The 27,608-nt window shown below is 59.4% G+C and overlaps 3 protein-coding genes across 10 annotated transcripts in view; 1 reads left to right on the forward strand and 2 right to left on the reverse strand.

Moving 5' to 3' along the window:
* The first annotated feature begins 2,265 nt into the window (after positions 1-2,265).
* On the forward strand, positions 2,266-6,879 carry POLR1G (RNA polymerase I subunit G). Of its 3 annotated transcripts, XM_085564819.1 has the most exons (3): positions 2,266-2,382; positions 3,723-3,843; positions 6,133-6,879. In XM_085564819.1, exons 1-3 carry the CDS (start codon positions 2,376-2,378, stop codon positions 6,785-6,787), a joined length of 783 nt encoding a protein of 260 aa, XP_085420945.1. In that variant the 5' UTR covers positions 2,266-2,375; the 3' UTR covers positions 6,788-6,879. The 3 variants fall into 3 exon arrangements, with proteins under 3 accessions (XP_085420945.1, XP_085420947.1, XP_085420946.1); XM_085564821.1 differs by lacking the exons at positions 2,266-2,382; positions 3,723-3,843 and adding an exon at positions 4,839-4,993; XM_085564820.1 differs by lacking the exons at positions 2,266-2,382; positions 3,723-3,843 and adding an exon at positions 5,062-5,355.
* Positions 6,825-16,547, reverse strand: ERCC1 (ERCC excision repair 1, endonuclease non-catalytic subunit). Of its 6 annotated transcripts, none has more exons than XM_085564813.1 (9): positions 15,734-16,546; positions 14,718-15,368; positions 13,596-13,699; positions 12,024-12,123; positions 10,596-10,736; positions 9,978-10,170; positions 9,521-9,592; positions 8,699-8,767; positions 6,825-7,402 (listed from the first exon to the last, which is right to left on the reverse strand). In XM_085564813.1, the coding sequence occupies exons 1-9, from the start codon at positions 15,842-15,844 to the stop codon at positions 6,831-6,833; spliced, it is 2,013 nt and encodes a 670-aa protein (XP_085420939.1). In that variant the 5' UTR covers positions 15,845-16,546; the 3' UTR covers positions 6,825-6,830. The 6 variants fall into 6 exon arrangements, with proteins under 6 accessions (XP_085420939.1, XP_085420940.1, XP_085420941.1 ...); XM_085564814.1 differs by having other exon boundaries at positions 10,071-10,170; positions 15,734-16,545; XM_085564816.1 differs by having other exon boundaries at positions 7,101-7,402; positions 10,660-10,736.
* A 1,200-nt stretch (positions 16,548-17,747) lies between these two features.
* Positions 17,748-27,608, reverse strand: part of CLPTM1 (CLPTM1 regulator of GABA type A receptor forward trafficking) — a 32,445-nt gene continuing 22,584 nt past the window's right edge. Inside the window, exons 11-14 of the mRNA XM_085564823.1 lie at positions 25,664-25,759; positions 24,628-24,763; positions 22,452-22,619; positions 17,748-19,440 (exon numbers count right to left, since the gene is read on the reverse strand). Coding sequence (XP_085420949.1) covers positions 19,253-19,440; positions 22,452-22,619; positions 24,628-24,763; positions 25,664-25,759 — 588 coding nt within the window. The 3' untranslated portion in view covers positions 17,748-19,252. The remainder of the gene's footprint in view (positions 19,441-22,451; positions 22,620-24,627; positions 24,764-25,663; positions 25,760-27,608) is intronic.

A 27,608-nucleotide genomic window follows, 5' to 3' on the forward strand; every position in this document is an offset into this window, starting at 1 on the left:
CCGGAGGAGTCCCGGTGGGTACCTGGGAGGTCCCGGAGGGTCCCGGTGAGTACCGGAGGAGTCCCGGTGGGTACCCGGGAGGTCCCGGAGGAGTCCCGGTGAGTACCGGAGGAGTCCCGGAGGGTCCCGGTGAGTACCGGAGGAGTCCCGGAGGGTCCCGGTGAGTACCAGAGAGTCCCGCTGAGTACCGGAGGGTCCCGGTGGGTACCGGAGGAGTCCCGGTGAGTACCTGGGAGGTCCCGGAGGGTCCCGGTGAGTACCGGAGGAGTCCCGGTGGGTACCTGGGAGGTACCGGACGGACCCGGTGAATACCGGAGGAGTCCCGGTGGGTACCTGGGAGGTCCCGGAGGGTCCCGGTGAGTACCGGAGGAGTCCCGGTGGGTACCTGGGAGGTACCGGACGGACCCGGTGGGTACCCGGGAGGTCCCGGAGGGTCCCGGTGAGTACCGGAGGAGTCCCGGTGGGTACCTGGGAGGTACCGGAGGGTCCCGGTGGGTACCCGGGAGGTCCCGGTGAGTGCCGGTGTCGCGGGCGCGTCCCCGCGGCCTCTCCGCCCAATTCCAGAGCGCTGGGTCACGCGGGGGAGGCGCGGAGCGGCCGCGCCCGCGCCCCGGGGCACCGGGGGTGGGGGCGGGTCCGGGGAACGGAGCCCGAAAACGGGGAGGGGTCCCAGAAACGGGGAACGGAGCCCAAAAACGGGGAGGGGTCCCAAAACCGGGGAGGGGTCCCGAAAACGGGGAGGGGTCCCGAAAACGGGGAGGGGTCCCGAAAACGGGGAACGGAGCTCAAAATGGGGGAACGGAGCCCAAAAACGGGGAACGGAGCCCAAAAACGGGGAACGGAGCCCAAAAACGGGGAACGGAGCCCAAAAACGGAGAGAGGTCCCAAAAACGGGGAGGGGTCCCAGAAACGGGGAGGGGTCCCAGAAACGGGGAACGGAGCCCAGAAACGGGGAACGGAGCCCAGAAACGGGGAGGGGTCCCAAAACCGGGGAGGGGTCCCAGAAACGGGGAACGGAGCCCAAAACCGGGGAGGGGTCCCAGAAACGGGGAACGGAGCCCAAAACCGGGGAACGGAGCTCGAAACCGGAGAGTGGTCCCAAAAACGGGGAACGGAGCTCGAAACCGGAGAGTGGTCCCAAAAACGGGGAACGGAGCCCAAAACCGGGGAACGGAGCCCAAAACCGGGGAACGGAGCCCAAAACCGGAGAGTGGTCCCAAAAACGGGGAACGGAGCCCAAAAATGGGGAGGGGTCACAAACCGGGGACGGGAGCCCAAAAACGGGGAACGGATCCCAGAACCGGGGAACGGATCCCAGAACCGGGGAACGGATCCCAGAACCGGGGAGGGGAGCCCAAAACCGGGGAGGGAATCCCAAAACCGGGGAGGGGTCCCGAAAAAGGGGAGGGGTCCCAAAACCGGGGAGGGGTCCCAAAAACGGGGAGGGGTCCCAAAAACGGGGAGGGGTCCCAAAAACGGGGAACGGAGCCCAAAAACGGGGAACGGAGCCCAAAAACGGGGAACGGATCCCAGAACCGGGGAGGGGTCCCAAAACCGGGGGGGTTCTCACGGCGGGGGGCGGGTCCCGGTGGAACGGATCCCAAAACCGGGGAGGGGTCCCAAAACCGGGGGGTTCCCACGGTGGGGGGCGGGTCCCGGTGGAACGGATCCCAAAACCGGGGGGGTTCTCACGGCGGGGGGCGGGTCCCGGTGGAACGGATCCCAAAACCGGGGAGGGGTCCCAAAACCGGGGGGGTTCCCACGGTGGGGGGCGGGTCCCGGTGGAACGGATCCCAAAACCGGAGAGGTTCCCACGGGGGGGGGGAGGGGGCGGATCCCACCGGGGGGATCCCACGGGAAACGGATCCCACGGGGGGAGGGGGGCGGATCTCACGGGAACGATTCGGGTCCCCCGTGGGGGGGTTCCCCCGTGAAGGGCTCAGCTCCCACCGGGAGGTCTCCGTTCCCACCGGGGGGTCCCGACACCCAAATTTCCCCCCCCCCCCACCCCGGTACCTGCAGCGCCGCTCCTCCCCAGCCACGCCCCCGCCCGTCCCGTCCCGGTGCACGCCGGGAGCGCGCCCCAGCCCTGATCTCGACCCCTCCCCAACCTTCTCCCCGCCCCTCCGGTGCCCCCCGCCCCTCCCGGGGCCGCCCCGGTGCCCCCCGCGCTGCCCCCGCTGCGGGGTCGTTCCGGGGGTCGCTGTACCTTTAAATGCCGCCGGGGCCGCCCGCGGCGTGGCCACGCCCACGCCCATATAAGGAGAAAAGGGGCGTGGCTTGGGCGCGGCCACGCCCACTCCGCCGCGCCCAGGACGGTACCAAGTGCGCGGCGGGGCGGGGGGGGCGGGGCCAGGCGGGCACGCGGCGGCGACATGAACGGTGAGGGGGGGGGGACACGGGGGGACATTTGGGGACATTTGGGGACATTTGGGGGGACTTTGGGGACATTTGAGACACGGAGGGGACATTGGGGGATCCGGGGGTGACGGGGGACGCGGGGATGTGGCGGGAGATTGGGGACAGGGGGATGCGCGGGGGGACACTGGGGGGATTTTGGGGACTTTGGGGGGAACTTTGGGGACATTTGGGACATTAAAGGGACTTTGGGGACATTGGGGGTCCGGGGGTGATGGGGGATGTGGGAATGTGGCGGGAGATTTGGGACAGGGGGACATTGGGGACACTAGGGGGACATTGGGGGGGTCTGGGGAAGTTGGGGACACTGGGGGGACATTGGGGGGACTGAGAGGACATTTGGGGACATTGGGGGGACATTGGGGGACATTGGGGGGTCTGGGGGACATTTGGGGACACCGGGGGGACATTGGGGGGTCTGAGAGGACATTTGGGGACAATTGGGGGGGTCTGGGGGGACATTGAGGGACATTGGGGGGTCTGAGAGGACATTGGGGGACATTGGGGGGACATTGGGGGGTCTGAGCGGACATTTGGGGACATTGGGGGGGTCTGGGGAAGTTGGGGACACCGGGGGGGCATTGGGGGGGGTCTGGGGGACATTGGGGGGTCTGAGAGGACATTTGGGGACATTGGGGGGACCTGGGGGGACATTGGGGGGTCTGAGAGGACATTTGGGGACATTGGGGGGACATTGGGGGACATTTGGGGGGGTCTGGGGGAAGTTGGGGACACTGGGGGGACATTGGGGGGGATCTGGGGGGACATTGGGGGACATTGGGGGGGTCTGGGGGAAGTTGGGGACACCGGGGGGGCATTGGGGGGTCTGAGAGGACATTTGGGGACATTGGGGGGACACTGGGGGACATTTGGGGGGTCTGGGGGGACATTGGGGGGGTCTGGGGGAAGTTGGGGACATTGGGGAGGTCTTGGGGACACTGGGGGGGGGTCTGGGGGGACATTGGGGACATTGGGGGGTCTGGGGCGACACTGGGGACACAGGGACATTTGGGGGCTCTGGGGGACATTGGGGACACCGGGGGGACATTGAGGAGTCTGGGGAGACATTGGGGACACTGGGGGGGGGTCTGGGGGGACATTGGGGACACCGGGGGGACATTTGGGGGGTCTGGGGGACATTGGGGACACTGGGGGGTGGTCTGGGGGGACATTGGGGGGGTCTGGGGGGACATTTGGGGGACACAGGGTGACATTGGGAGTTCGGGGGGGACACTGGGGACATTTGGGGACACCTGGGGGCCCGGAGGTGGCCCCGGGGGTGACAGGCACCCGCGTGTCCCCAGGGCCACCGCCGCGGTTCCGGTGTCCCCCCGAGTTCCAGGCGGTGGCCGGGGGGGTCCCCGTGGGGGGGCCCCGGGCGGAGCTGTGGCTGATCCGCGCCCCGGCCGACTTCTGTCCCCACAGGTGACAATGACAACGGGGTGACAGTGACACTGGGGGTGGCACTGGGGGTGACAGTGACACTGGGGTGACAGTGACACTGGGGGTGGCACTGGGGGTGACAGTGACACTGGGGTGACAGTGACTCTGGGTGTCCCTGCACGGAGCTGTGGCTGATCCGCGCCCCGGCCGACTTCTGTCCCCACAGGTGACAATGACAACGGGGGTGGCAGTGACATTGGGGGGGTGACAGTGACACTGGGGTGACAGTGACATTGTGGGGGTGACAGTGACACTGGGGTGACAGTGACACTGGGATGGGGGTGACAGTGACATTGTGGGGGTGACAGTGACACTGGGGTGACAGTGACACTGGGGTGACAGTGACACTGGGGTGACAGTGACACTGGGATGGGGGTGACAGTGACACTGGGATGGGGGTGACAGTGACATTGTGGGGGTGACAGTGACACTGGGGTGACAGTGACACTGGGGTGACAGTGACACTGGGGTGACAGTGACACTGGGATGGGGGTGACAGTGACACTGGGATGGGGGTGACAGTGACTCTGGGTGTCCCTGCACGGAGCTGTGGCTGATCCGAGCCCCGGCCGACTTCTGTCCCCACAGGTGACAATGACAACGGGGGCGTGACAGTGACACTGGGGGGGTGACAGTGACTCTATGGGGGTGACAGTGACACTGGGGTGACAGTGACACTGGGTGTCCCTGCATGGAGCTGTGGCTGATCCGGGCCCCGGCCGACTTCTGTCCCCACAGGTGACAATGACAACGGGGGCGTGACAGTGACACTGGGGGGGTGACAGTGACACTGGGGTGACAGTGACACTGGGATGGGGGTGACAGTGACACTGGGGTGACAGTGACACTGGGATGGGGGTGACAGTGACACTGGGGTGACAGTGACACTGGGTGTCCCTACACGGAGCTGTGGCTGATCCGCGCCCCGGCCGACTTCTGTCCCCACAGGTGACAATGACAACGGGGTGACAGTGACACTGTGGGGGTGACAGTGACACTGGGGTGACAGTGACATTGTGGGGGTGACAGTGACACTGGGGTGACAGTGACATTGTGGGGGTGACAGTGACTCTGGGTGTCCCTGCATGGAGCTGTGGCTGATCCGCGCCCCGGCAGACTTCTGTCCCCACAGGTGACAATGAGGGGACACTGGGGGGGTGACAGTGACACTGGGGGGGTGACAGTGACACTGGGGGGGTGACAGTGACATTGTGGGGGTGACAGTGACTCTGGGGTGACAGTGACACTGGGGTGACAGTGACACTGTGGGGGTGACAGTGACACTGGGTGTCCCTGCACAGAGCTGTGGCTGATCCGAGCCCCGGCCGACTTCTGTCCCCACAGGTGACAATGACAACGGGGTGACAGTGACACTGGGGTGACAGTGACACTGGGATGGGGGTGACAGTGACACTGGGATGGTGACAGTGACTCTGGGTGTCCCTGCATGGAGCTGTGGCTGATCCGAGCCCCGGCCGACTTCTGTCCCCACAGGTGACAATGACAACAGGGGGGTGACAGTGACACTGTGACTGTGGGGGTGACAGTGCCACTGTGGGGGTGACAGTGCCACTGTGGGGGTGACAGTGACACTGTGGGGGTGACAGTGACACTGGGGTGACAGTGACACTGGGATGGGGGTGACAGTGACATTGTGGGGGTGACAGTGCCACTGTGGGGGTGACAGTGACACTGTGGGGGTGAGTGACACTATGGTGGTGACAGTGCCACTGTGGGGGTGACAATGACACTGTGGGGGTGACAATGACACTGTGGGGGTGACAGTGACACTACGGGGGTAATGGTGACACTCTTGGGGTGACAGTGACACTGTGGGGGTGACAGTGACACTACGGGGGTAATGGTGACACTCTTGGGGTGACAGTGACACTGTGGGGGTGACAGTGCCACTGTGGGGCTGAGGGTGCCACTGTGGGGGTGACAGTGACACTGTGGGGGTGACAGTGACACTGGGGGTGACAATGATACTGTGGGGGTGACAGTGACACTGTGGGGGTGACAGTGACACTGGGGGTGACAATGATACTGTGGAGGTGACAGTGACACTGGGGGGGTGACAATGACACTGTGGGGGTGACAGTAACACTGTGGGGCTGAGGGTGACACTGTGGGGGTGACAGTGACACTGGGGGTGACAGTGACACTGTGGGGGTGACAGTGACACTGTGGGGGTGACAGTGACACTATGGCGGTGACAGTGCCACCGCGGGGGTGACAGTGCCACTGACGATGTCCCCGTGTCCCCCCCAGCCTCGAGGGCTGCCCGGTGCCCCTGGACGGCCTCGAGCGGCTCCGTCCCCCCCGCGACGGTGGCACCGGTGACGCGGGTGACGCGGGTGACGCCGGCGGCGAGCTGTGGGTGCTGCGGGGCGGCCCGGGGGGACGGGACTGTCCCCTCCTGCTGTCCCCAATGTCCCCGGGGGGCGCCCTGGCCTGCGCCCCACCCCTGCGGGGGACCCTGAGCATCGCCCGCAGCTACGGGGGGACACCGGGGACGGCCCGGGTGGCACCTGGGGACACCGGGGTGGCACCCGGGGACACCGGGGTGGCACCTGAGGACATCAAGGTGGCACCTGGGGACACCGGGGTGGCACCTGAGGACATCAAGGTGGCACCTGGGGACACCGGGGTGGCACCCGGGGACATGAGGATGGCACCCAGGGACATCGGGGTGGCACCCAGGGACATGAGGATGGCACCTGAGGATACCGAGGTGGCACCTGGGGACATGAGGATGGCACCCGGGGACATCGAGGTGGCACCTGAGGACATCGAGGTGGCACCTGGGGACACGGGGACGGTGCCACCCGCGGGGACAGAGCCCAGAGAGGGCCCCGGACCCCCCGAGGAGGCCACGAGGAGGAGGAAGAAGAGGAAGAAGCAGAAGCGGGAGGAGCAGGAGTGACCCCCGAGTGTCACTTTTGTCACCTCTGTCACCTGTGTCGCCATTAAATGTCGTTTATTATAAAAAATAAAGGGATTTTGGGGTTTTTTTGATTTTTGGGGCATTTCGGAGGGATTTTTTTGGGGATTTTGGGGTGTTTGAGGAATTTTTGGGGGATTTTCTGGGGATTTTTGGGGGGGATTTTTGGTGGGATTTTGGGGGATTTTTGGAGATATTTTTTGGGGTTTTTGGGGCATTTGGGGGAATTTTTTTGGTGGTTTTCTGGGGATTTGGGGGGATTTTCGGGGCATTTTTTGGCGGATATTTTTTGGGATTTTTGGGGCATTTGGGATTTTTTTGGTGGATTTTGAGGGAATTTTTTGGTGGGTTTTTGGGGATTTTTTTTGGAGAATTGTTTTTTTTTCGTTTTGGAAGATATTTGGGATTTTGGGGGTATTTTTTTGGGAATTTTTTTGGGGGGATTTTTCTTTTTTTTTCTTTTTGCGCTTTTTGGAAGATTTTTGGGATTGTTGAGGGATTTTTTTGGGGGGATTTTTTGGGGATTTGGGGGATTTTTGGGGCTCATCGTGGGCTCTTGAGGAACGGCTCGTGCAGGACATCGAAGAGTCGCTTGGCCTGGTTGGGGACAAAGGGACAAAGGGACAAAGGGACAGGAGGACACGGTCAGCTGTCCCCGGTGTCCCCACGTCTGTCCCTCCCTGTCCCTTCTCTCCCCTTTTTCTCCCATTTTTTCCTCATTTTACCCCTTTTTGCCCATTTTTGCCCCATTTTGTCCCTTTTTGCCCCTTTCTCTCCCATTTTTCCCCATTTTTTTCCCCATTTTTTTCCCCTTTTTGCCCCATTTTTTCCCTTTTTGCCCATTTTTTCCCCTTTTGACCATTTTTACCCCATTTTTTTGCCCTTTTTACCCCTTTTTGTCCCATTTTGTCCCTTTTTCTCCCTTTTTTCCCCCATTTTTTCCCCTTTTTGCCTCATTTTTTTCCCTTTTTGCCCTTTTTCCCCCATTTTTTTTGCCCATTTTTGCCCCATTATTTTGCCCACTTTGTCCCTTTTCCCCCCATTTTTTTGCCCCGTTTTGCCAATTTTTCCCCATTTTTTTGCCCATTTTACCCATTTTGTCCCATTTTCCCCCATTTTTTCCCCTTTTTGCCCCATTTTTTTCCCTTTTTTCCCATTTTTGCCCCATTTTTTTGCCCATTTTGTCCCTTTTTCCCCCATTTTTTTGCCCATTTTTGCCCCTTTTTGCCCCATTTTTTGCCCTTTTTACCCCATTTTGTCCGATTTTCCCCCATTTTTTCCCCCTTTTTGCCCATTTTCCCAATTTTTTCCCTTTTTTCCCCCTTTTCCCCCATTTTTCCCTTTTTGCCCATTTTTGCCCCATTTTCCCCCATTTTTTCCCCTTTTTGCCCCATTTTTTTCCCTTTTTTCCCATTTTTGCCCCATTTTTTTGCCCTTTTTGTCCCTTTTTCCCCCATTTTTTTGCCCATTTTTGCCCCATTTTTTTGCCCTTTTTACCCCATTTTGTCCGATTTTCCCCCATTTTTTCCCCCTTTTTGCCCATTTTCCCCATTTTTTCCCTTTTTTCCCCCTTTTCCCCCATTTTTCCCTTTTTGCCCCTTTTTGCCCTTTTTACCCCATTTTGTCCCATTTCCCCCCATTTTTTCCCCCTTTTTGCCCATTTTCCCCCCATTTTTTCCCCATTTTTTCCCTTTTTTCCCCCTTTTCCCCCTTTTTTTTCCCATTTTTGCCCCCTTTTGCCCCATTTTTTTGCCCTTTTTACCCCATTTTGTCCCATTTTCCCCCATTTTTTCCCCCTTTTTGCCCATTTTCCCCCCATTTTTTCCCATTTTTTCCCTTTTTTCCCCCTTTTTTCCCGTTTTTGCCCATTTTTGCCCCGTTTTGCCCGCTCACCTTGTGTGGCCCCACGCCGGGGCACAGCGACAGCTCCTGGGGGGACGCAGCGGCCACGGCCGCCAGCGACTGCGGGTGACAGAGCCGGCGAGGTGACACGGCTGGGGACACCCGCGCCACGCGTGGCCCCCGGGGGTCCCCAGGGTGTCCCCGGGGTGTCACCAGTGTCCCCAGGGTGTCCCCAATGTCCCCAGGGTGTCCCCAGGTGTGTCCCCAATCCCCCCAATGTCCCCAGTGTCCCCAAATGTCCCCAAATGTCCCCAGTGTCCCCAAATGTCCCCAAATGTCCCCAGTGTCCCCAGGGTGTCCCCAGGTGTGTCCCCAATCCCCCCAATGTCCCCAGGGTGTCCCCAGGGTGTCCCCAGTGTCCCCAGGGTGTCCCCAGTGTCCCCAATGTCCCCAGTGTCCCCAGGGTGTCCCCAGGGTGTCCCCAGTGTCCCCAGGGTGTCCCCAGTGTCCCCAGTGTCCCCAACCCCCAATGTCCCCAATCCCCCCAGTGTCCCCCATGTCCCCAGGTGTGTCCCCAATGTCCCAATGTCCCCAATCCCTTCAATGTCCCCAGTGTTCCCAATCCCCAATGTCCCCAATGTCCCCAATGTTCCCAGTGTCCCCAGTGTTCCCAGTGTCCCCAGGTGTGTCCCCAGTGTCCCCCTCAGTGTCCCCAATCCCTCCAATGTCCCCAGTGTCCCCAATGTCCCCAGTCCCCCCATGTCCCCAGTGTCCCCAATTCCCCAGTGTCCCCAGTGTCCCCAATCCCCAATGTCCCCAATGTCCCCAGTGTCCCCAGGTGTGTCCCCAGGTGTGTCCCCGTGTCCGTCTCACCCCGAAGGTGCCCAGCAGGCTCAGCGCGTCCGTCCTGTTCACAGACCTGACACTGGTCAGGCAGTCGGTCACCTGGGGGTGGCACCGGTCAGAGGGGACACTGGGGACACTGGGGACATTGGGGACATTGGGGACATTGGGGACACTGGGGACAGTGGGGACACAGGGGACACATTGGGGACACTGGGGACATTGGGGACAGTGGGGACACTGGGGACAGTGGGGACACTGGGGACAGTGGGGACACTGGGGACATTGGGGACAGTGGGGACATTGGGGACATTGGGGACACGGGGGACACACCTGGGAACACTGGGGACACACCTGGGGACACATCTGGGGACACTGGGGACATTGAGGGGATTGGGGACACTGGGGACAGGGGGGACACTGGGGACATTTGGGGACACTGGAGACAGGGGGGACATTGGGGACACTGGGACACAGTGACACGCACCCGGGACAGGAAGTCGGGCTCCACGCGCTCCCAGGGGACATTTGGGGACATTTGGGGACATTTGGGGACATTTGGGGACACGGTGACACGCACCCGGGACAGGAAGTCGGGCTCCACGCGCTCCCGCAGCAGATCCGGCGGTTTCTGCTCGTAGGACTTGAAGGTCTCCAGGTAACGCCCGGCCTCCTCCGCACTGGGGACATCGGGGACATTTGGGGACATTGGGGACATTGGGGACACTGGGGACATTTGGGGACATTGGGGACACTGGGGACACTGGGGACATTTGGGGACATTGGGGACACTGGGGACATTGGGGGGACTGGGGACATTGGGGATGTTGGAGACGTTTGGGGACTTTGGTGCTTTGGGGACATTTTGGGACACTGGGAGGATTGAGGGGATAATGGGGACATTGGGGGACTTTGGGGACATTGGGGACATTTGGGACACTGGTGACACTTGGGGACATTTGGGAACATTTGGGATATTTGGGGAATTTGGGGATGTTCGGGGACATTGGGGGATTTTAGGGATTTTAGGGACATTGGGGGAGTTTGGGGACATTTGGGGCCATTGGGGATATTTGGGGACATTTGGGGACACTTGGGGACACACCTGGGGACCCTGGTGACACCTGGGGACACCTGGGGACACCTGGGGACCCCGGGGCCAGCCGTACCTCCAGGCCAGCAGCAGGGTGCAGTCGGTGAGGAGACAAACCTTGGCCAGGTCCTGCAGCGAGCGCTGAGGGTCCCGCTGGGGACAGGGGACACCACAGGTGACACAGGTGAGGGACAGGTGAGACAGGGACAGGTGACACGGGGACAGGGACAGGTGAGACAGGGACAGGTGAGGGGACAGGGGACACAGGTGAGGGACAGGTGAGACAGGGACAGGTGACACGGGGACAGGGGACACGGACAGGGGACACCGGTGAGGGACAGGTGAGACAGGGACAGGGGACACGGACAGGGGACACCGGTGAGGGACAGGTGAGACAGGGACAGGGGACACGGACAGGGGACACCGGTGAGGGACAGGTGAGACAGGGACAGGTGAGGGGACAGGGACAGGTGAGACAGGGACAGGTGAGGGGACGGGACACAGGTGAGAGGGGACACAGGGACAGGTGAGGGGACACAGACAGGTGACACAGGGACAGGTGACATGGGACAGGTGAGGGGACAGGTGACATGGGACAGGGGAGATGGGGACAGGGACAGGTGAAGAGACAGGACAAGGACAGGTGAGCAGTGATGGTGACAATGCGACAGTGTGACAGTGACAGTAACAAGGTGACAGTGACAATGACAATGCCAAGGTGACAATGCCAAGGTGACAGTGACAATGTGACTATGACAGTGACAAGGTGACAATGCCAGCTCACCACGTCCACCTGCAGCAGCAGCAGCCGGAGGGGCACAGGGAGGGGACAGGGACAGTGACAGTGACAAGGTGACAAGGTGACAGTGACACGGTGACAGTGACAATGTGACAGTGACAAGGTGACGGTGACAAGGTGACAGTGACAAGGTGACAGTGACAAGGTGACGGTGACAATGCCAGCTCACCACGTCCACCTGCAGCAGCAGCAGCCGGAGGGGCACAGGGAGGGAACAGGGACAGTGACAGTGACACAGTGACACGGTGACAATGACACGGTGACAGTGACAAGGTGACGGTGACACGGTGACAGTGACAAGGTGACAATGCCAGCTCACCACGTCCACCTGCAGCAGCAGCAGCCGGAGGGGCACAGGGAGCGGACAGGGACAGTGACAATGACACGGTGACAGTGACAAGGTGACAGTGACAATGTGACAGTGACAGTGACAAGGTGACAATGCCAGCTCACCACGTCCACCTGCAGCAGCAGCAGCCGGAGGGGCACAGGGAGGGAACAGGGACAGTGACAGTGACACGGTGACAGTGACAAGGTGACAATGACAGTGACAGTGACACGGTGACAGTGACAAGGTGACGGTGACAAGGTGACAGTGACAAGGTGACGGTGACAAGGTGACGGTGACAATGCCAGCTCACCACGTCCACCTGCAGCAGCAGCAGCTGGAGGCCGAAGCTCCGCCCCAGCTCCCGGAGCCGCTCGTGGATGTACTCGGGGTGCAGCTGGTGGTACCTGAGGCTGGCACGGGGACGGCACAGCTGGCACAGCTGGAATAACCCTGGGGCACACCTGGCACAGCTGGGATATCCCTGGGGACAGCTGGGGCACACCTGGGACACCCCTAGAACACACCTGGGACAACCTTGGGCACACCTGGGGCACACCTGGGCACACCTGGGATAACCTTGGGCACACCTGGGACACCCCTGGGCACACTCGGGCACACCTGGGGCACACCTGGGCACACCTGGGACATCCCTGGGCACACTCGGGCACACCTGGGGCACACCTGGGCACACCTGGGATAACCTTGGGCACACCTGGGGCACATCTGGGCACACTCGGGCACACCTGGGCACACCTGGGCACACCTGGGACAACCTTGGGCACACCTGGGACACCCCTGGGCACACTCGGGCACACCTGGGACACCCCTAGAACACACCTGGGATAACCTTGGGCACACCTGGGACACCCCTGGGCACACTCGGGCACACCTGGGGCACACCTGGGCACACCTGGGACATCCCTGGGCACACTCGGGCACACCTGGGGCACACCTGGGCACACCTGGGACATCCCTGGGCACACTCGGGCACACCTGGGGCACACCTGGGCACACCTGGGACAACCTTGGGCACACCTGGGGCACACCTGGGCACACCTGGGATAACCTTGGGCACACCTGGGACATCCCTGGGCACACTCAGGCACACCTGGGCACACCTGGGATAACCTTGGGCACACCTGGGACACCCCTGGGCACACTCGGGCACACCTGGGGCACACCTGGGCACACCTGGGATAACCTTGGGCACACCTGGGACATCCCTGGGCACACTCGGGCACACCTGGGCACACCTGGGATAACCTTGGGCACACCTGGGACACCCCTGGGCACACTCGGGCACACCTGGGGCACACCTGGGCACACCTGGGATAACCCTGGAGCACACCTGGGGCACACCTGGGATAACCCTGGGCACCCCTAGGATATACCTGGGACACCCGAGGGCTCTTTGGGGCACCCCTGGGCACACCTGAGCACAGCTGGGGCACACCTGGGGGTACCTGTGCACACCTGGGCACACCTGGGACGCCCCTGGGCACACCCGGGTACACCTGGCACCCCTGGGCACACACCCGGGCACACCTGGGGAACATCTGGGACATCCCTGGGCACACCTGGGGCACACAGATGGCACACCTGGGACACCCCTGGGCACACCTGGGACACCCCTGGGCACACCTGGCACACCCCTGGGGAACACCTGGGCACACACAGGCACACCTGGGACACCCCTGGCACACAGCTGGCACACCTGGGCACACAGCTGGCACACCTGGGCACACACCTGGCGCACAGCTGGCACACCTGGGCACACACAGGCACACCTGGGACACCCCTGGCACACAGCTGGCACACCTGGGCACACACCTGGCGCACAGCTGGCACACCTGGGCACACAGCTGGCACAGCTGGCACTCACCTGAGGAAGAGGGCGCAGGTGCTGGCGCCCAGGACGTAGTCGGGGACGACGTCGCCGAAGTGCCAGGGGACGCCGCGGATGAAGCGCAGCACCGGATTGCCGCGCTGGGGGGGCGTGGCGTGACATGAGCGGGGACACGGACCCGTGTGACATGGAACACGGACCCCGTGTGACATGGGACATGGCCCGTGTGACATGGGACACGGACCCCGTGTCGTGACATGGGACACACCCCCCGTGTGACATGGGACATGCCCCGTGTGACATGGGACACGGCCCTCGTGTGACATGGGACACGGCCGCCGTGGGACATGGGACACGCCCCCCGTGTGACATGGGACACACCCCCCATGTGACACGGGACACGCCCAGTGTGACACGGGACACACCCCCGTGTGACATGGGACATGCCCCGTGTGACATGGGACATGCCCCCGTGTGACATGGGACACAGCCCCCGTGTGACATGGGACACACCCCCGTGTGACATGGGACACGGCCCGTGTGACATGAGCGGGGACACGCCCCCGTGTGACATGGGACACGCCCCCGTGTGTGACATGGGACACGGCCCGTGTGACATGAGCGGGGACACGCCCCCGTGTGACATGGGACACGCCCCCGTGTGTGACATGGGACATGCCCCCCGTGTGACATGAGCGGGGACACGCCCCTGTGTGACATGGGACACGCCCAGTGTGACATGGGACACACCCCCCGTGTGACATGGGACACGGCCCCTGTGTGACATGGGACACGGTCCCCATGTCACGACATGAGCCCAGGCCACGCCCCGCCCATGTCGTGACATGGCCCCGCCCACCCGCGATATGGAGGCACAGGCCCCGCCCACCGCCGAGACCACGCCCACCTGCGCAGGCCACGCCCACTTATCGCGATATGGCCCCGCCCACCTGCCCAGGCCCCGCCCACCTGTCGCTATATTGCACCGCCCACCTGCACAGGCCCCGCCCACCCGTCCAGGCCCCGCCCACCTACCCAGGCCCCGCCCACCTGTCGCTATATCGTCACGCCCACCTGCCCAGGCCACGCCCACTTGTCGCGACATGGCCCCGCCCACCTGCCCAGGCCCCGCCCCTGTCGCGACATGGCCCCGCCCACCTGTCGCGGGCTGACGATGATGCCGCTGCTCCGCGAGCCCGGCGGCAGCACCGGCACCGCCCCCGGCTGCTCCCGGTACCGGTCCCGGTTCTGATCCCGGTCCTGATCCCGGTTCTGATCCCGGTCCCGGTTCTGATCCCGGTCCTGATCCCGGTCCTGATTCCGGTTCTGATCCTGGTTCTGGTTCCGGTCCCAGTTCTGATCCCGGTCCTGATCCCGGTTCTGATCCCGGTTCTGATCCCGGTTCTGATCCCGGTTCTGATCCCGGTTCTGGTCCCGGTCCTGGTTCTGATCCCGGTCCCGGTTCTGGGTCTGATCACGGTCCCGGTTTTGCTCCCGGTCCCGGTTCTGCTCCCGGTTCTGGGTCTGATCCTGGTCCCGGTTCTGGGTCTGATCACGGTCCCGGTTCTGCTCCCGGTCCCCAGGGGTCACAAGGGGTCCTGAGGGGCCGGTTCCAGTGGGTCCAGAATCCCGGTCCCGGTTCTGCTCCCGGTCCCGGTTCTGCTCCCGGTCCCGGTTCCGGTCCTTCCCGGTGCCCCCCGAGCCCCGCACCACGAACTCAGCGTAAGAACCGGGACCGGGCGGGATCAGAACCGGCACCGGCACCGGGCCCGAGGGGGGCGCGGCCGAGGCTCTGAACAGCGACGGGACCTGGCGGGGACACCGGGACACTTCCGGTCACCGGCGGGGACACCGGGACCCCTCCGGTCACACCGGGGCCACCCCCCCGACCTCTCCCGGTCCCCCGTGGTGTCCCTGGTCCCATTCCCGGTCACTCCCGGGACCTCCGGTATCCCCTCCCCGTTCCCGGTCCCCAGTGTCACCGTGCGGTTCCCGGTCCCATTCCCGGTCCCATCCCCGTTCCCGGTCCCCGGTCCCATTCCCGGTCACCACTCCCGGTCCCCGTTCGGTCCCCGGTGTCCCCGTTTGGTCCCCGGTCCCGTTCCCGGTCACCACCCCCGGTCCCTCCCCGTTTCCCGGTTCGGGCCCCGCTCCCCGCCCGCCCCCGCCGGTACCGGGGGTTGGTCGGGCCCCTCCTGCCGAACCGTGAAGCGCCGCCGCTTCCCCGCCGGCGCCGGGCCCGGGTCGGTGGCGGCTCCGGGATTCGGCTCCGGTGCCGGGTCCATGGCGGGGCTCGGGGGGTCCCGGGGCCGGTTCGGGGGTCCCGGGTTCGGTTTCTGGGTCACGGGGCCGGTTTGGGTTCCCGGGGCCGGTTTTGGGTTCCCGGGGCCGGTTCCGGGGGGGGTCACAGGGTCGGTTTTGGGTTCCCGGGGCCGGTTTTGGGTCCCGGTTTCAGTTTTTGGGTCCCGGGGCCGGTTTTGGGGTCCCAGATCCGGTTTTGGGTTCCCGGATCCGGTTTTGGGTTCCCGGGTTCGGTTTCGGGTTCCCGGGGCCGGTTTTGGGTTCCCGGGGCCGGTTCGTGGGTCCCGGGTTCGGTTTCTGGGTCCCGGGGCCGGTTTTGGGTTCCCGGATCCGGTTTTGGGTTCCCGGGGCCGGTTTTGGGTTCCCGGGGTCGGTTTCGGGTTCCCGGGGCCGGTTTTGGGTTCCCGGATCCGGTTTTGGGTTCCCGGGGCCGGTTTTGGGTTCCTGGGTTCGGTTTTGGGTTCCCGGGTTCGGTTTCTGGGTCCCAGATCCGGTTTTGGGTTCCCGGGGCCGGTTTTGGGGTCCCAGATCCGGTTTTGGGGTCCCGGGGCCGGTTTTGGGTTCCCGGGGCCGATTTTGGGGTCCCAGATCCGGTTTTGGGTCCCGGTTTCGGTTTTTGGGTCCCGGCGGCGCCGCGCGCGCTCCGGTCCCGCGGAAGGGGCGTGGCCTCTTCCCTCCCTCCCGATTGGACCGCCGCGCTGTCAATCAAACCATGGACCCCCCCACCCCCTTTCCCGCCAATAGGAAGGGGCGGGGCGCCGCGCGCTGGTGGGCGTGGCTATGGCGCAAAGGCCACGCCCCCCTCGGTGACAATGACAGCCCGGGGGACACCGGGGGGACACCGGGGGGACACGGGGGGACACCGGGGGGACACCGAACCCACCCGGGACCGGGAGAGACACCGGGGGACACCGAACCCACCCGGGACCGGGAGGGACACGGGGACACCGGGGGGACACCGAACCCACCCGGGACCGGGAGGGGACACGGGGGGACACCGGGGGGACACTGGGGGGACACCGAACCCACCCGGGACCGGGAGAGACACGGGGACACCGGGGGACACCGAACCCACCCGGGACCGGGAGGGGACACCGGGGGGACACCTCCAAACCGGGGCCCCCGAAACCGAGACCCCCAAAACCCGAGACCCCCAAACCGGGACCCCCCAAGACCGGGACCGCCCAAACCGGGACCCCCCAAACCGAGACCCCCCCAAAACCGGCACCCCCCCGAAACCGGGACTCCCAAAACCAGGACCCCCCGAACCGGGACCCCCCCAAAACCGAGACCTCCCCGAACCGGAACCTCCCCCAAAACCGGGACCCCCCGAACCGAGACCCCCCCCCGAACCGGGACCCCCCCAAACCGGGACCGCCCAAACCGGGACCCCCCGAACCGGGACCTCCCCCAAAACCGGGACCCCCCAAACCGAGACCCCCCAAAACCGAGACCCCCCAAAACCGGGACCCCCCCCCCAAAACCGGGACCCCCCCAGAACCGAGACCTCCCCGAACCGGAACCTCCCCCAAAACCGGGACCCCCCCCCAAAACCGGAACCTCCCCCAAAACCGAGACCCCCCCCGAACCGGGACCCCCCCAAAACCGAGACCTCCCCGAACCGGAACCTCCCCCAAAACCGAGACCCCCCCCGAACCGGGACCTCCCCCAAAACCGGGACCGCCCAAACCGGGACCCCCCGAACCGGGACCCCCCAAGCAGGACCCCCCAACCGGGACCCCCCGAACCGGGACCCTCCAAACCGAGACCCCCCCAAAACCGGGACCCCCCGAACCGGGACCCCCCGACCCGAGACCTCCCAACCGGGACCCCCCAAACCGGGACCCCCCGACCCGGGACCCCGGCCCCGAACCGGCGCTGGGGCGGTTTTTGGGTGACATCAGCGCTTTTATGGCTCCGCGGAGACTTTTCTACCACAGCCACGATGGACGCATGGAGCACGACGGGGACACCGGCACCGGCACCGGGCACAGGTACCGGAACCGGCACCGGGCACAGGCACCGGAACCGGGCACAGGTACCGGACCCGGGCACAGGTACCGGCACCGGCACCGGAACCGGGCACAGGTACCGGCACCGGACCCGGGCACAGGTACCGGCACCGGCACCGGGCACAGGTACCGGAACCGGGCACAGGTACCGGCACCGGAACCGGGCACAGGCACCGGCACCGGCACCGGACCCGGGCACAGGTACCGGCACCGGCACCGGGCACAGGCACCGGACCCGGGCACAGGTACCGGCACCGGCACCGGCACCGGGCACAGGCACCGGACCCGGGCACAGGTACCGGCACCGGCACCGGCACTGGGCACAGGTACCGGACCCGGGCACAGGTACCGGCACCGGACCCGGGCACAGGTACCGGCACCGGCACCGGACCCGGGCACAGGCACCGGCACCGGCACCGGGGACAGGTACCGGCACCGGCACCGGGCACAGGTACCGGAACCAGGCACAGGTACCGGCACCGGGCACAGGTACTGGAACCGGGCACAGGTACTGGCACAGGTACCGGCACCGGGCACAGGCACCGGAACCGGGCACAGGTACCGGCCACCAGCACCGAAACCGGCACTGGGAGGTGACACCGGACACCGATACCGGACACCGACACCGGGGGGCGACACCGGGGGGCGGCACTGATACCGGGGGGCGATACCGGGAGGTGACACCGGACACCGGAACCGGACACCGATACCGGACACCGATACCGATACTGGACACCGACACCGGGGGCGACACCGGGAGGCGGCACCGGACACCGGAACTGGACACCGGAACCGGACACCGATACCGGACACCGATACCGGACACCGACACCGGGGGGCGACACCGGGGGCCGACACTGGGAGACGGCACCGGCACCGATACTGGACACTGGCACCGGGAGGTGGCACCGGCACCGATACCGGACACCGATACCGGACACCAACACCGGGAGGTGGCACCGGACACCGGAACCGGAACCGGACACCGATACCGGACACCAACACCGGGAGGTGGCACCGGCACCGATACCGGACACCAACACCGGGAGGTGGCACCGGACACCGGAACCGGACACCGATACCGAACACCAACACCGGGAGGTGGCACCGGCACCGGAACCGGACACCAACACCGGGAGGTGGCACCGGACACCGGAACCGGAACCTGACACCGATACCGGACACCAACACCGGGAGGTGGCACCGGACACCGGAACCGGACACCGACCGGGATGGGGAAGGGCCGGGGGGGACGGAACCTCCCCTCCCCTCCCCCCCCCCAAAAAAACCCCCAAAATCCCAGCTAGCCAATGAGGAGCCGCGACTCGCCCCCGCTCCCGATTTTGGGGTTTTTTTTGGGGGGAAATTCGGGGATTTCGTTTAATCGCTTTTCTCGTGGGGCGCGGGGCGAACCGGGGCAGTCCCGGGGGGTCCCGGGGGGGTCCCGGGGGTCCCGGGGGGTCCCGGGGGGGTCCCGGGGGGCTCGCCGGTGCCGCCGAACTCGTTGACGCGCGTGGGGTCCACGCGGTAGATCCAGCGCTGGTACAGGTAGATGAAGAACACCACGTCTGCCGGGAATTCGGGAGATTTGGGGGAAAATTGGGGGGATTTGGGGAAATTTGGGGGATTTGGGGGGAGTTCGGGGTTTATTCGGGGAAATGAGGGGGTTATTTTGGGGAAAATTGGGGGGATTTGGGGAAATTTGGGGGATTTGGGGGGAATTTGGGGGGTTTTGGGGGGAGTTTGGGGTTTATTCGGGGGAATTTGGGGGTTGTTTGGGGGAAATTTGGGATGATTTGGAGGAAATTGGGGTTTATTTGGGGAAATGAGGGGGTTATTTTGGGGAAATTTGGGGGGATTTGGGGATTTTGGGGAAATTTGGGGGGTTTTGGGGGCAGTTTGGGGTTTATTCGGGGGAATTTGGGGGTTGTTTGGAGGGAGTTTGGGGTTATTTGGGGAAATTTGGGGGGATTTGGGGGGAATTTGGGGATTATTCGGGGAAATGAGGGGGTTATTTTAGGGAAAATTGGGGGGATTTGGGGAAATTTGGGGGATTTGGGGTGATTTTGGGGGAATTTGGGGGGTTTTGGGAGGAGTTTGGGGTTTATTCGGGAAATTTGGGGGTTGTTTGGGGGAAATTTGGGGTTATTTGGGGAGAATTTGGGGAGTATTCGGGGAAATGAGGGGGTTATTTTGGGGAAATTTGGGGGGATTTGGGGATTTTGGGGAAATTTGGGGGGATTTGGGGAAATTTGGGGGATTTGGGGTGATTTTGGGGGAATTTGGGGGGTTTTAGGGGGAGTTGGGGGTTTATTCGGGGGAATTTGGGGGTTATTTTGGGGAAATTTGGGGGGATTTGGGGATTTTGGGGAAATTTGGGGTTATTTGGGGAGTATTCGGGGAAATGAGGGGGTTATTTTGGGGAAATTTGGGGGGATTTGGGGATTTTGGGGAAATTTGGGGGGATTTGGGGAAATTTGGGGGATTTGGGGTGATTTTGGGGGAATTTGGGGGGTTTTAGGGGGAGTTGGGGGTTTATTCGGGGGAATTTGGGGGTTATTTTGGGGAAATTTGGGGGGATTTGGGGATTTTGGGGAAATTTGGGGTTATTTGGGGAGTATTCGGGGAAATGAGGGGGTTATTTTGGGGAAATTTGGGGGGATTTGGGGAAATTTGGGGGATTTGGGGTGATTTTGGGGGAATTTGGGGGGTTTTGGGAGGAGTTCAGGGTTTATTCGGGAAATTTGGGGGTTGTTTGGGGGAAATTTGGGGTTTATTTGGGGAAATGAGGGGGTTATTTTGGGGAAATTTGGGGAAATTTGGGGGGATTTGGGGATTTTGGGGAAATTTGGGGGGTTTTGGGGGCAGTTTGGGGTTTATTTGGGGAAATTTGGGGGTTATTTTGGGGAAAATTGGGGGATTTGGGGTGATTTTGGGGGAATTTGGGGGGTTTTGGGGGGAGTTTGGGGTTTATTCGGGGAAATGAGGGGGTTATTTTGGGGAAATTTGGGGTTTTTTTGGGGAAATTTGGGGGGTTTTGGGGGGAGTTCGGGGTTTATTCAGGGAAATTTGGGGTTATTTGGGGAGGAATTTGGGGAGTATTCGGGGAAATGAGGGGGTTATTTTGGGGAAATTTGGGGGAATTTGGGGAAATTTGGGGGGATTTGGGGATTTTGGGGAAATTTGGGGGGTTTTGGGGGGAGTTTGGGGTTTATTCGGGGGAATTTGGGGGGATTTGGGGGGAATTTGGGGATTTTTCGGGGAAATGAGGGGGTTATTTTGGGGAAAATTGGGGGGATTTGGGGAAATTTGGGGGATTTGGGGTGATTTTGTGGAAATTTGGGGGGTTTTGGGGGGAGTTTGGGGATTATTCGGGGAAATGAGGGGGTTATTTTGGGGAAAATTGGGGGGATTTGGGGTTTTTGGGGTTATTTTGGGGAAATTTGGGGGAATTTGGGGGGAGTTTGGGGTTTATTCGGGAAATTTGGGGGTTATTTTGGGGAAATTTAGGGTTATTTTGGGGGAATTTGGGGGAATTTGGGAGGAATTGGGGGTTTATTTGGGGAAATTTGGGGGTTATTTGGAGGGAGTTTGGGGTTATTTTGGGGAAATTTGGGGGTTTTGGGGGAAATTTGGGGTTTTTTGGGGTTCTTGGGGTGATTTTGGGGAAATTTGGGGGGTTTTGGGAGCAGTTTGGGGGTTATTCGGGGAAATTTGGGGGTTATTTGGGGGAAATTTGGGGTTATTTGGAGGAATTTGGGGTTATTTGGGTGGGTTTTTCTGTGGGTTTTTGGGGGGAAAACCCCCAGAAATTGTTTGCAAATACCGAAATTCCCCCTGAAATTCCCAAAAATCCATCCCAAATTCCCAAAAATCCATCCCAAATTCCCAAAATCATTCCCAAATCCTGTTTTTTTTCCAGGATCCATCACGTGGAATGAATTGACGACAAACTCCACTCCAGGGTCCCTCAACACCTTCAGCTCCAAACCCCCAAAAGAGCTCCCAAACCACAAAATCCCCCCCAAAATTCCCAAAATTCCCCCAAAATTCCCAAAAATTCCCAAATTTCGCCGTACCGTCCCTCAGGCAGCCTATCCTGTACATCATGGGCGTCCGGAACCCCCAAAAATCCCCCTAAAATCCCCTTAAAATCCCCCCAAACCCCCTAAAACCTCCCTAAAACTCCCCAAAAATTCCCAAAAATCCCCAAAAATTCCCAAAAATTCCCAAAAATTCCCAAATTTCCCCGTACCATCCCTCAGGCAGCCTATCCTGTACATCACAGGCATCCAGAACCTCCAAAAATCCCCCTAAAATCCCCCTAAAATCCCCCAGAACCCCCTAAAACCTCCCTAAAACTCCCCAAAAAATTCCCAAAAATTCCCAAAAATCCCCAAAAATTCCCAAATTTCCCCGTACCGTCCCTCAGGCAGCCTATCCTGTACATCACGGGCATCCGGAACCTCCAAAAATCCCCCTAAAATCCCCCTAAAATCCCCCAAAACCTCCCTAAAACTCCCCAAAAAATTCCCAAAAATTCCCAAAAATCCCCCAAAATTCCCAAATTTCCCCGTACCGTCCCTCAGGCAGCCTATCCTGTACATCATGGGCATCTTGATGACGAAGGCGAACAGGTCGTCGATGAAGGTGTTGAGCGCCTTGTAGGTGAGCATGCGCCAGGGCAGGTGGGCCACGGACTGCAGCTTGTAGTTAATGAACAGCTGGGGGGTCATGGTGATGAACCCTGGGAAAAAACGGGAATTTTGGGAATTTTGGGAATTTTGGGAATGGGTTTTGGGGGGTTTGGGAACGATTTTTGGGGGTTTGGGAACAATTTTTGGGGGTTTGGGAACGATTTTTGGGGTTTGGAGGTGAAGGTGTTGAGGGACCCTGGAGTGCAGCTTGGAGTTAATGAACAGCTGGGGGGTCATGGTGATGAACCCTGGGGAAAAAAACGGGAATTTTGGGAATTTTGGGAATGTTTTGGGGGGTTTGGGAATGATTTTTGGGGGTTTGGGAACGATTTTTGGGGGTTTGGGAATGATTTTTGGGGGTTTGGAGGTGAAGGTGTTGAGGGACCCTGGAGTGCAGCGTGTAGTTAATGAACATCTGGGGGGGTCATGGTGATGAACACTGGGGAAAAAACGGGAATTTTGGGAATTTTGGGAATTTTGGGAATGGGTTTGGGGGGATTTGAAAAGGTTTTGGGGGGTTTGGGAACGATTTTTGGGGGTTTGGAGGTGAAGGTGTTGAGGGGCCACGGACTGCAGCTTGGAGTTAATGAACAGCTGGGGGGTCATGGTGATGAATCCTGGGAAAAAACGGGAATTTTGGGAATTTTGGGAATGGGTTTGGGGGGTTTGGGAACGATTTTTGGGGGTTTGGGAACGATTTTTGGGGGTTTGGAGGTGAAGGTGTTGAGGGGCCACAGACTGCAGCTTGTAGTTAATGAACAGCTGGGGGGTCATGGTGATGAATCCTGGGAAAAAACGGGAATTTTGGGAATTTTGGGAATCTTGGGAATGGGTTTGGGGGGTTTGGGAACGATTTTTGGGGGTTTGGGAACGATTTTTGGGGGTTTGGAGGTGAAGGTGTTGAGGGACCCTGGAGTGCAGCTTGGAGTTAATGAACAGCTGGGGGGTCATGGTGATGAATCCTGGGAAAAAATGGGAATTTTGGGAATTTTGGGAATGGGTTTGGGGGGTTTGGGAACGATTTTTGGGGGTTTGGGAACGATTTTTGGGGGTTTGGGAACGATTTTTGGGGGTTTGGAGGTGAAGGTGTTGAGGGACCCTGGACATTTTTCAGAGACATTTTAGGGATTTCTCAGGGATATTTTGGGAACTTCCCGGGATCGCTTTGGGAATTTCTCAGGGATATTTCAGGAATTTCTCAGGGACACTTTGGGAGTTTCTCAGGATCACTTTGGGAATTTCTCAGGGACATTTTGGGAATTTCCCAGAATCACTTTGGGAATTTCCCAGGATCACTTTGGGAATTTCTCAGGGACACTTTGGGAATTTCTCAGGGATATTTTGGGAATTTTTCAGGGACATTTTGGGGAGTTTCTCAGGGACACTTTGGGAATTTCCCAGGATCACTTTGGGAATTTCTCAGGGACACTTTGGGAATTTCTCAGGGATATTTTGGGAATTTTTCAGGGACATTTTGGGGAGTTTCTCAGGGACACTTTGGGAATTTCCCAGGATCACTCTGGGAATTTCTCAGGGACATTTCCGGAATTTCCCGGGATCGCTTTGGGAATTTCTCAGGGACATTTTGGGAATTTCTCAGGGACACTTTGGGAATTTCTCAGGATCACTTTGGGAGTTTCTCAGGGACATTTCGGGAACTTCCCAGGATCACTTTGGGAATTTCCCAGGGACATTTTGGGGAGTTTCTCAGGGACATTTCCGGAATTTCTCAGGGACACTTTAGGAATTTCTGAGGGACATTTCGGGAATTTCTCAGGGACACTTTGGGAATTTCTCAGGATCACTTTGGGAATTTCTCAGGGACACTTTGGGAATTTCCCAGGATCGCTTTGGGAGTTTCTCAGGGACATTTCAGGAATTTCTCAGGGACACTTCGGGAATTTCTCAGGGACACTTTGGGAGTTTCCCAGGAACACCTTGGGAGTTTCTCAGGGACATTTCGGGAATTTCTCAGGGACACTTCGGGAATTTCCCGGGACCGCTCTGGGGATTCTCCGGCGGTTTTTTGGGGCGGTTTCGGGGGATTTTGGGACTGACCGAAGGTGAGCAGGAAGCCGTAGAGCATGCTGAGCACCCAGGAGTACCAGCCCTTGTGCTCCAGCCACAGCAGGCTGTACACGGCGTAGCAGCCCAGCAGCGGGAACAGGATCCACGAGAGGTACCGGAACGCCATCTGTGAGCCCGGAATTCCAAAAAAAACATGGATCAGGAAACATGGAATTCACAAAAAACCACAGAATTCCCCAAAAAAACTGGATCAGCAAACCTGGAATTCCCAGAATTTTGGGTCTGTTTGGGGCCATTCCCGGGAATTTTGGGTCTGTTTGGGGCCATTATTGGGAATTTTGGGTCTGTTTGGGACCATTATTGGGAATTTTGGGTGTGTTTTTCATGGATCTGGGGCCATTCCTGGAATTCCGGGTCCCTTTTCCATGAATTTGAGGCCCTTCCCAGAATTCTGGGTCCGTTTGGGGCCATTATTGGGAATTTTGGGTCCGTTTGGGACCATTATTGGGAATTTTGGGGCCATTATTGGGAATTTTGGTTCCCTTTGTGGCCATTCCCGGGGTTTTTGGGTCCATTTGGGGCCATTCCCGGGAATTTTGGGTCCGTTTGGGGCCATTATTGGGAATTTTGGGTCTGTTTGGGGCCAATATTGGGAATTTTGGGTCTGTTTGGGGCCATTATTGGGAATTTTGGGTCCGTTTGGGGCCATTCCCGGGAATTCTGGGTGTGTTTGGGACCATTATTGGGAATTTTGGGTCCGTTTGGGACCATTATTGGGAATTTTGGGTCTGGGGCCATTATTGGGAATTTTGGGTCCGTTTGGGACCATTATTGGGAATTTTGGGTCCGTTTGGGGCCAATATTGGCAATTTTGGGTCCGTTTGGGGCCATTATTGGGAATTTTGGGTCCGTTTGGGACCATTATTGGGAATTTTGGGTTTGTTTGGGGCCAATATTGGGAATTTTGGGTCTGGGGCCATTCCCGGGAATTCTGGGTGTGTTTTTCACGGATCCACGTCCACATTCCCGGAATTCCGTGTCCCATTCCCGGGATTCCGGCACTCACGTCGTCGTAGACCTTGGTGGAGGATTCCACGTAGGTGGATTTGTCGGCGAAGCGCGGCCGAGGGAAGATTCCGGCCAGGCGCCGCTCCCGGTCCAGCTGCGGAATTCCCAAAAATCCCAAATTAACCGGCGGCAAAATCCCGAAAATCCCAAATTAACCCGCGGGAAAATGGGAAAATACCCAAAAATCCCCAGTCAACCCGCGGGAAAATCCCGAAAATCCCAAATTAACCCGCGGGAAAATCCCCAAAAATCCCAAATTAACCCACAGGAAAATCCCCGAAAATCCCAAATTAACCGGCGGGAAAATGCCAAAAAATCCCCAAATCAACCTGGGGGAAAATCCCCAAAAATCCCAAATTAACCCACAGGAAAATCCCCAAAAATCCCAAATTAACCCGTGGGAAAATCCCCAAAAATCCCAAATTAACCCGCAGGAAAATGCCAAAAAATCCCCAAATCAACCTGAGGGAAAATCCCCAAAAATCCCAAATTAACCCGCGGGAAAATCCCCAAAAATCCCAAATTAACCCGCGGGAAAATCCCCGAAAATCCCAAATCAACCCGAGGGAAAATCCCAAAAATCCCAAATTAACCGGCGGGAAAATCCCCAAAAATCCCAAATTAACCGGCGGGAAAATCCCGAAAATCCCAAATTAACCCGCGGGAAAATGGGAAAATACCCAAAAATCCCCAGTCAACCGGCAGGAAAATCCCCGAAAATCCCAAATCAACCCACGGGAAAATCCCCAAAAATCCCAAATTAACCCGTGGGAAAATCCCAAATTAACCCGCAGGAAAATCCCCAAAAATCCCAAATTAACCCACGGGAAAATCCCGAAAATCCCAAATTAACCGGCGGGAAAATCCCCAAAAATCCTATATCAACCCAAGGGAAAATCCCAAAAATCCCAAATTAACCCGAGGGAAAATCCCCAAAAATCCCAAATTAACCGGTGGGAAAATCCCCAAAAATCCCAAAATTAACCCGCGGGAAAATCCCAAAAATCCCAAATTAACCAGCGGGAAAATCCCAAATTAACTCGCAGGAAAATCCCCAAAAATCCCAAATTAACCTGCAGGAAAATCCCGAAAATCCCAAATTAACCCACGGGAAAATACCCAAAAATCCCAAATTAACCTGCAGGAAAATCCCAAAAATCCCAAATTAACCCGCGGGAAAATCCCAAATTAACCCGCGGGAAAATGGGAAAATACCCAAAAATCCCCAGTCAACCCGCGGGAAAATGCCAAAAAATCCCAAATTAACCCACGGGAAAATCCCCAAAAATCCCAAATTAACCAGCGGGAAAATCCCAAAAATCCCAAATTAACCGGCGGGAAAATCCCAAAAATCCCAAATTAACCGGCGGGAAAATCCCAAAAATCCCAAATTAACTCGCAGGAAAATCCCCAAAAATCCCAAATTAACCCGAGGGAAAATCCCAAAAATCCCAAATTAACCCACGGGAAAATCCCCAAAAATCCCAAATTAACCCACGGGAAAATCCAAAAAAATCCCAAATTAACCCGCGGGAAAATCCCCAAAAATCCCAAATTAACCCACGGGAAAATCCCCAAAAATCCCAAATTAACCCGAGGGAAAATCCCCAAAAATCCCAAATTAACCGGCGGGAAAATCCCCAAAAATCCCAAATTAACCCGCAGGAAAATCCCGAAAATCCCAAATTAACCCGCGGGAAAATGGGAAAATACCCAAAGATCCCCAGTCAACCCGCGGGAAAATCCCCAAAAATCCCAAATCAACCCACGGGAAAATCCCCAAAAATCCCAAATTAACCCGAGGGAAAATCCCCAAAAATCCCAAATTAACCCACAGGAAAATCCTCAAAAATCCCAAATTAACCCGAGGGAAAATCCCCAAAAATCCCAAATCCACCCGAGGGAAAATCCCAAAAAATCCCAAATTAACCAGCGGGAAAATC

Source organism: Lonchura striata, chromosome 34 (assembly GCF_050655825.1).
Source record: "Lonchura striata isolate lonStrDom1 chromosome 34, ASM5065582v1, whole genome shotgun sequence".
Classification (NCBI taxonomy): domain Eukaryota; kingdom Metazoa; phylum Chordata; class Aves; order Passeriformes; family Estrildidae; genus Lonchura; species Lonchura striata.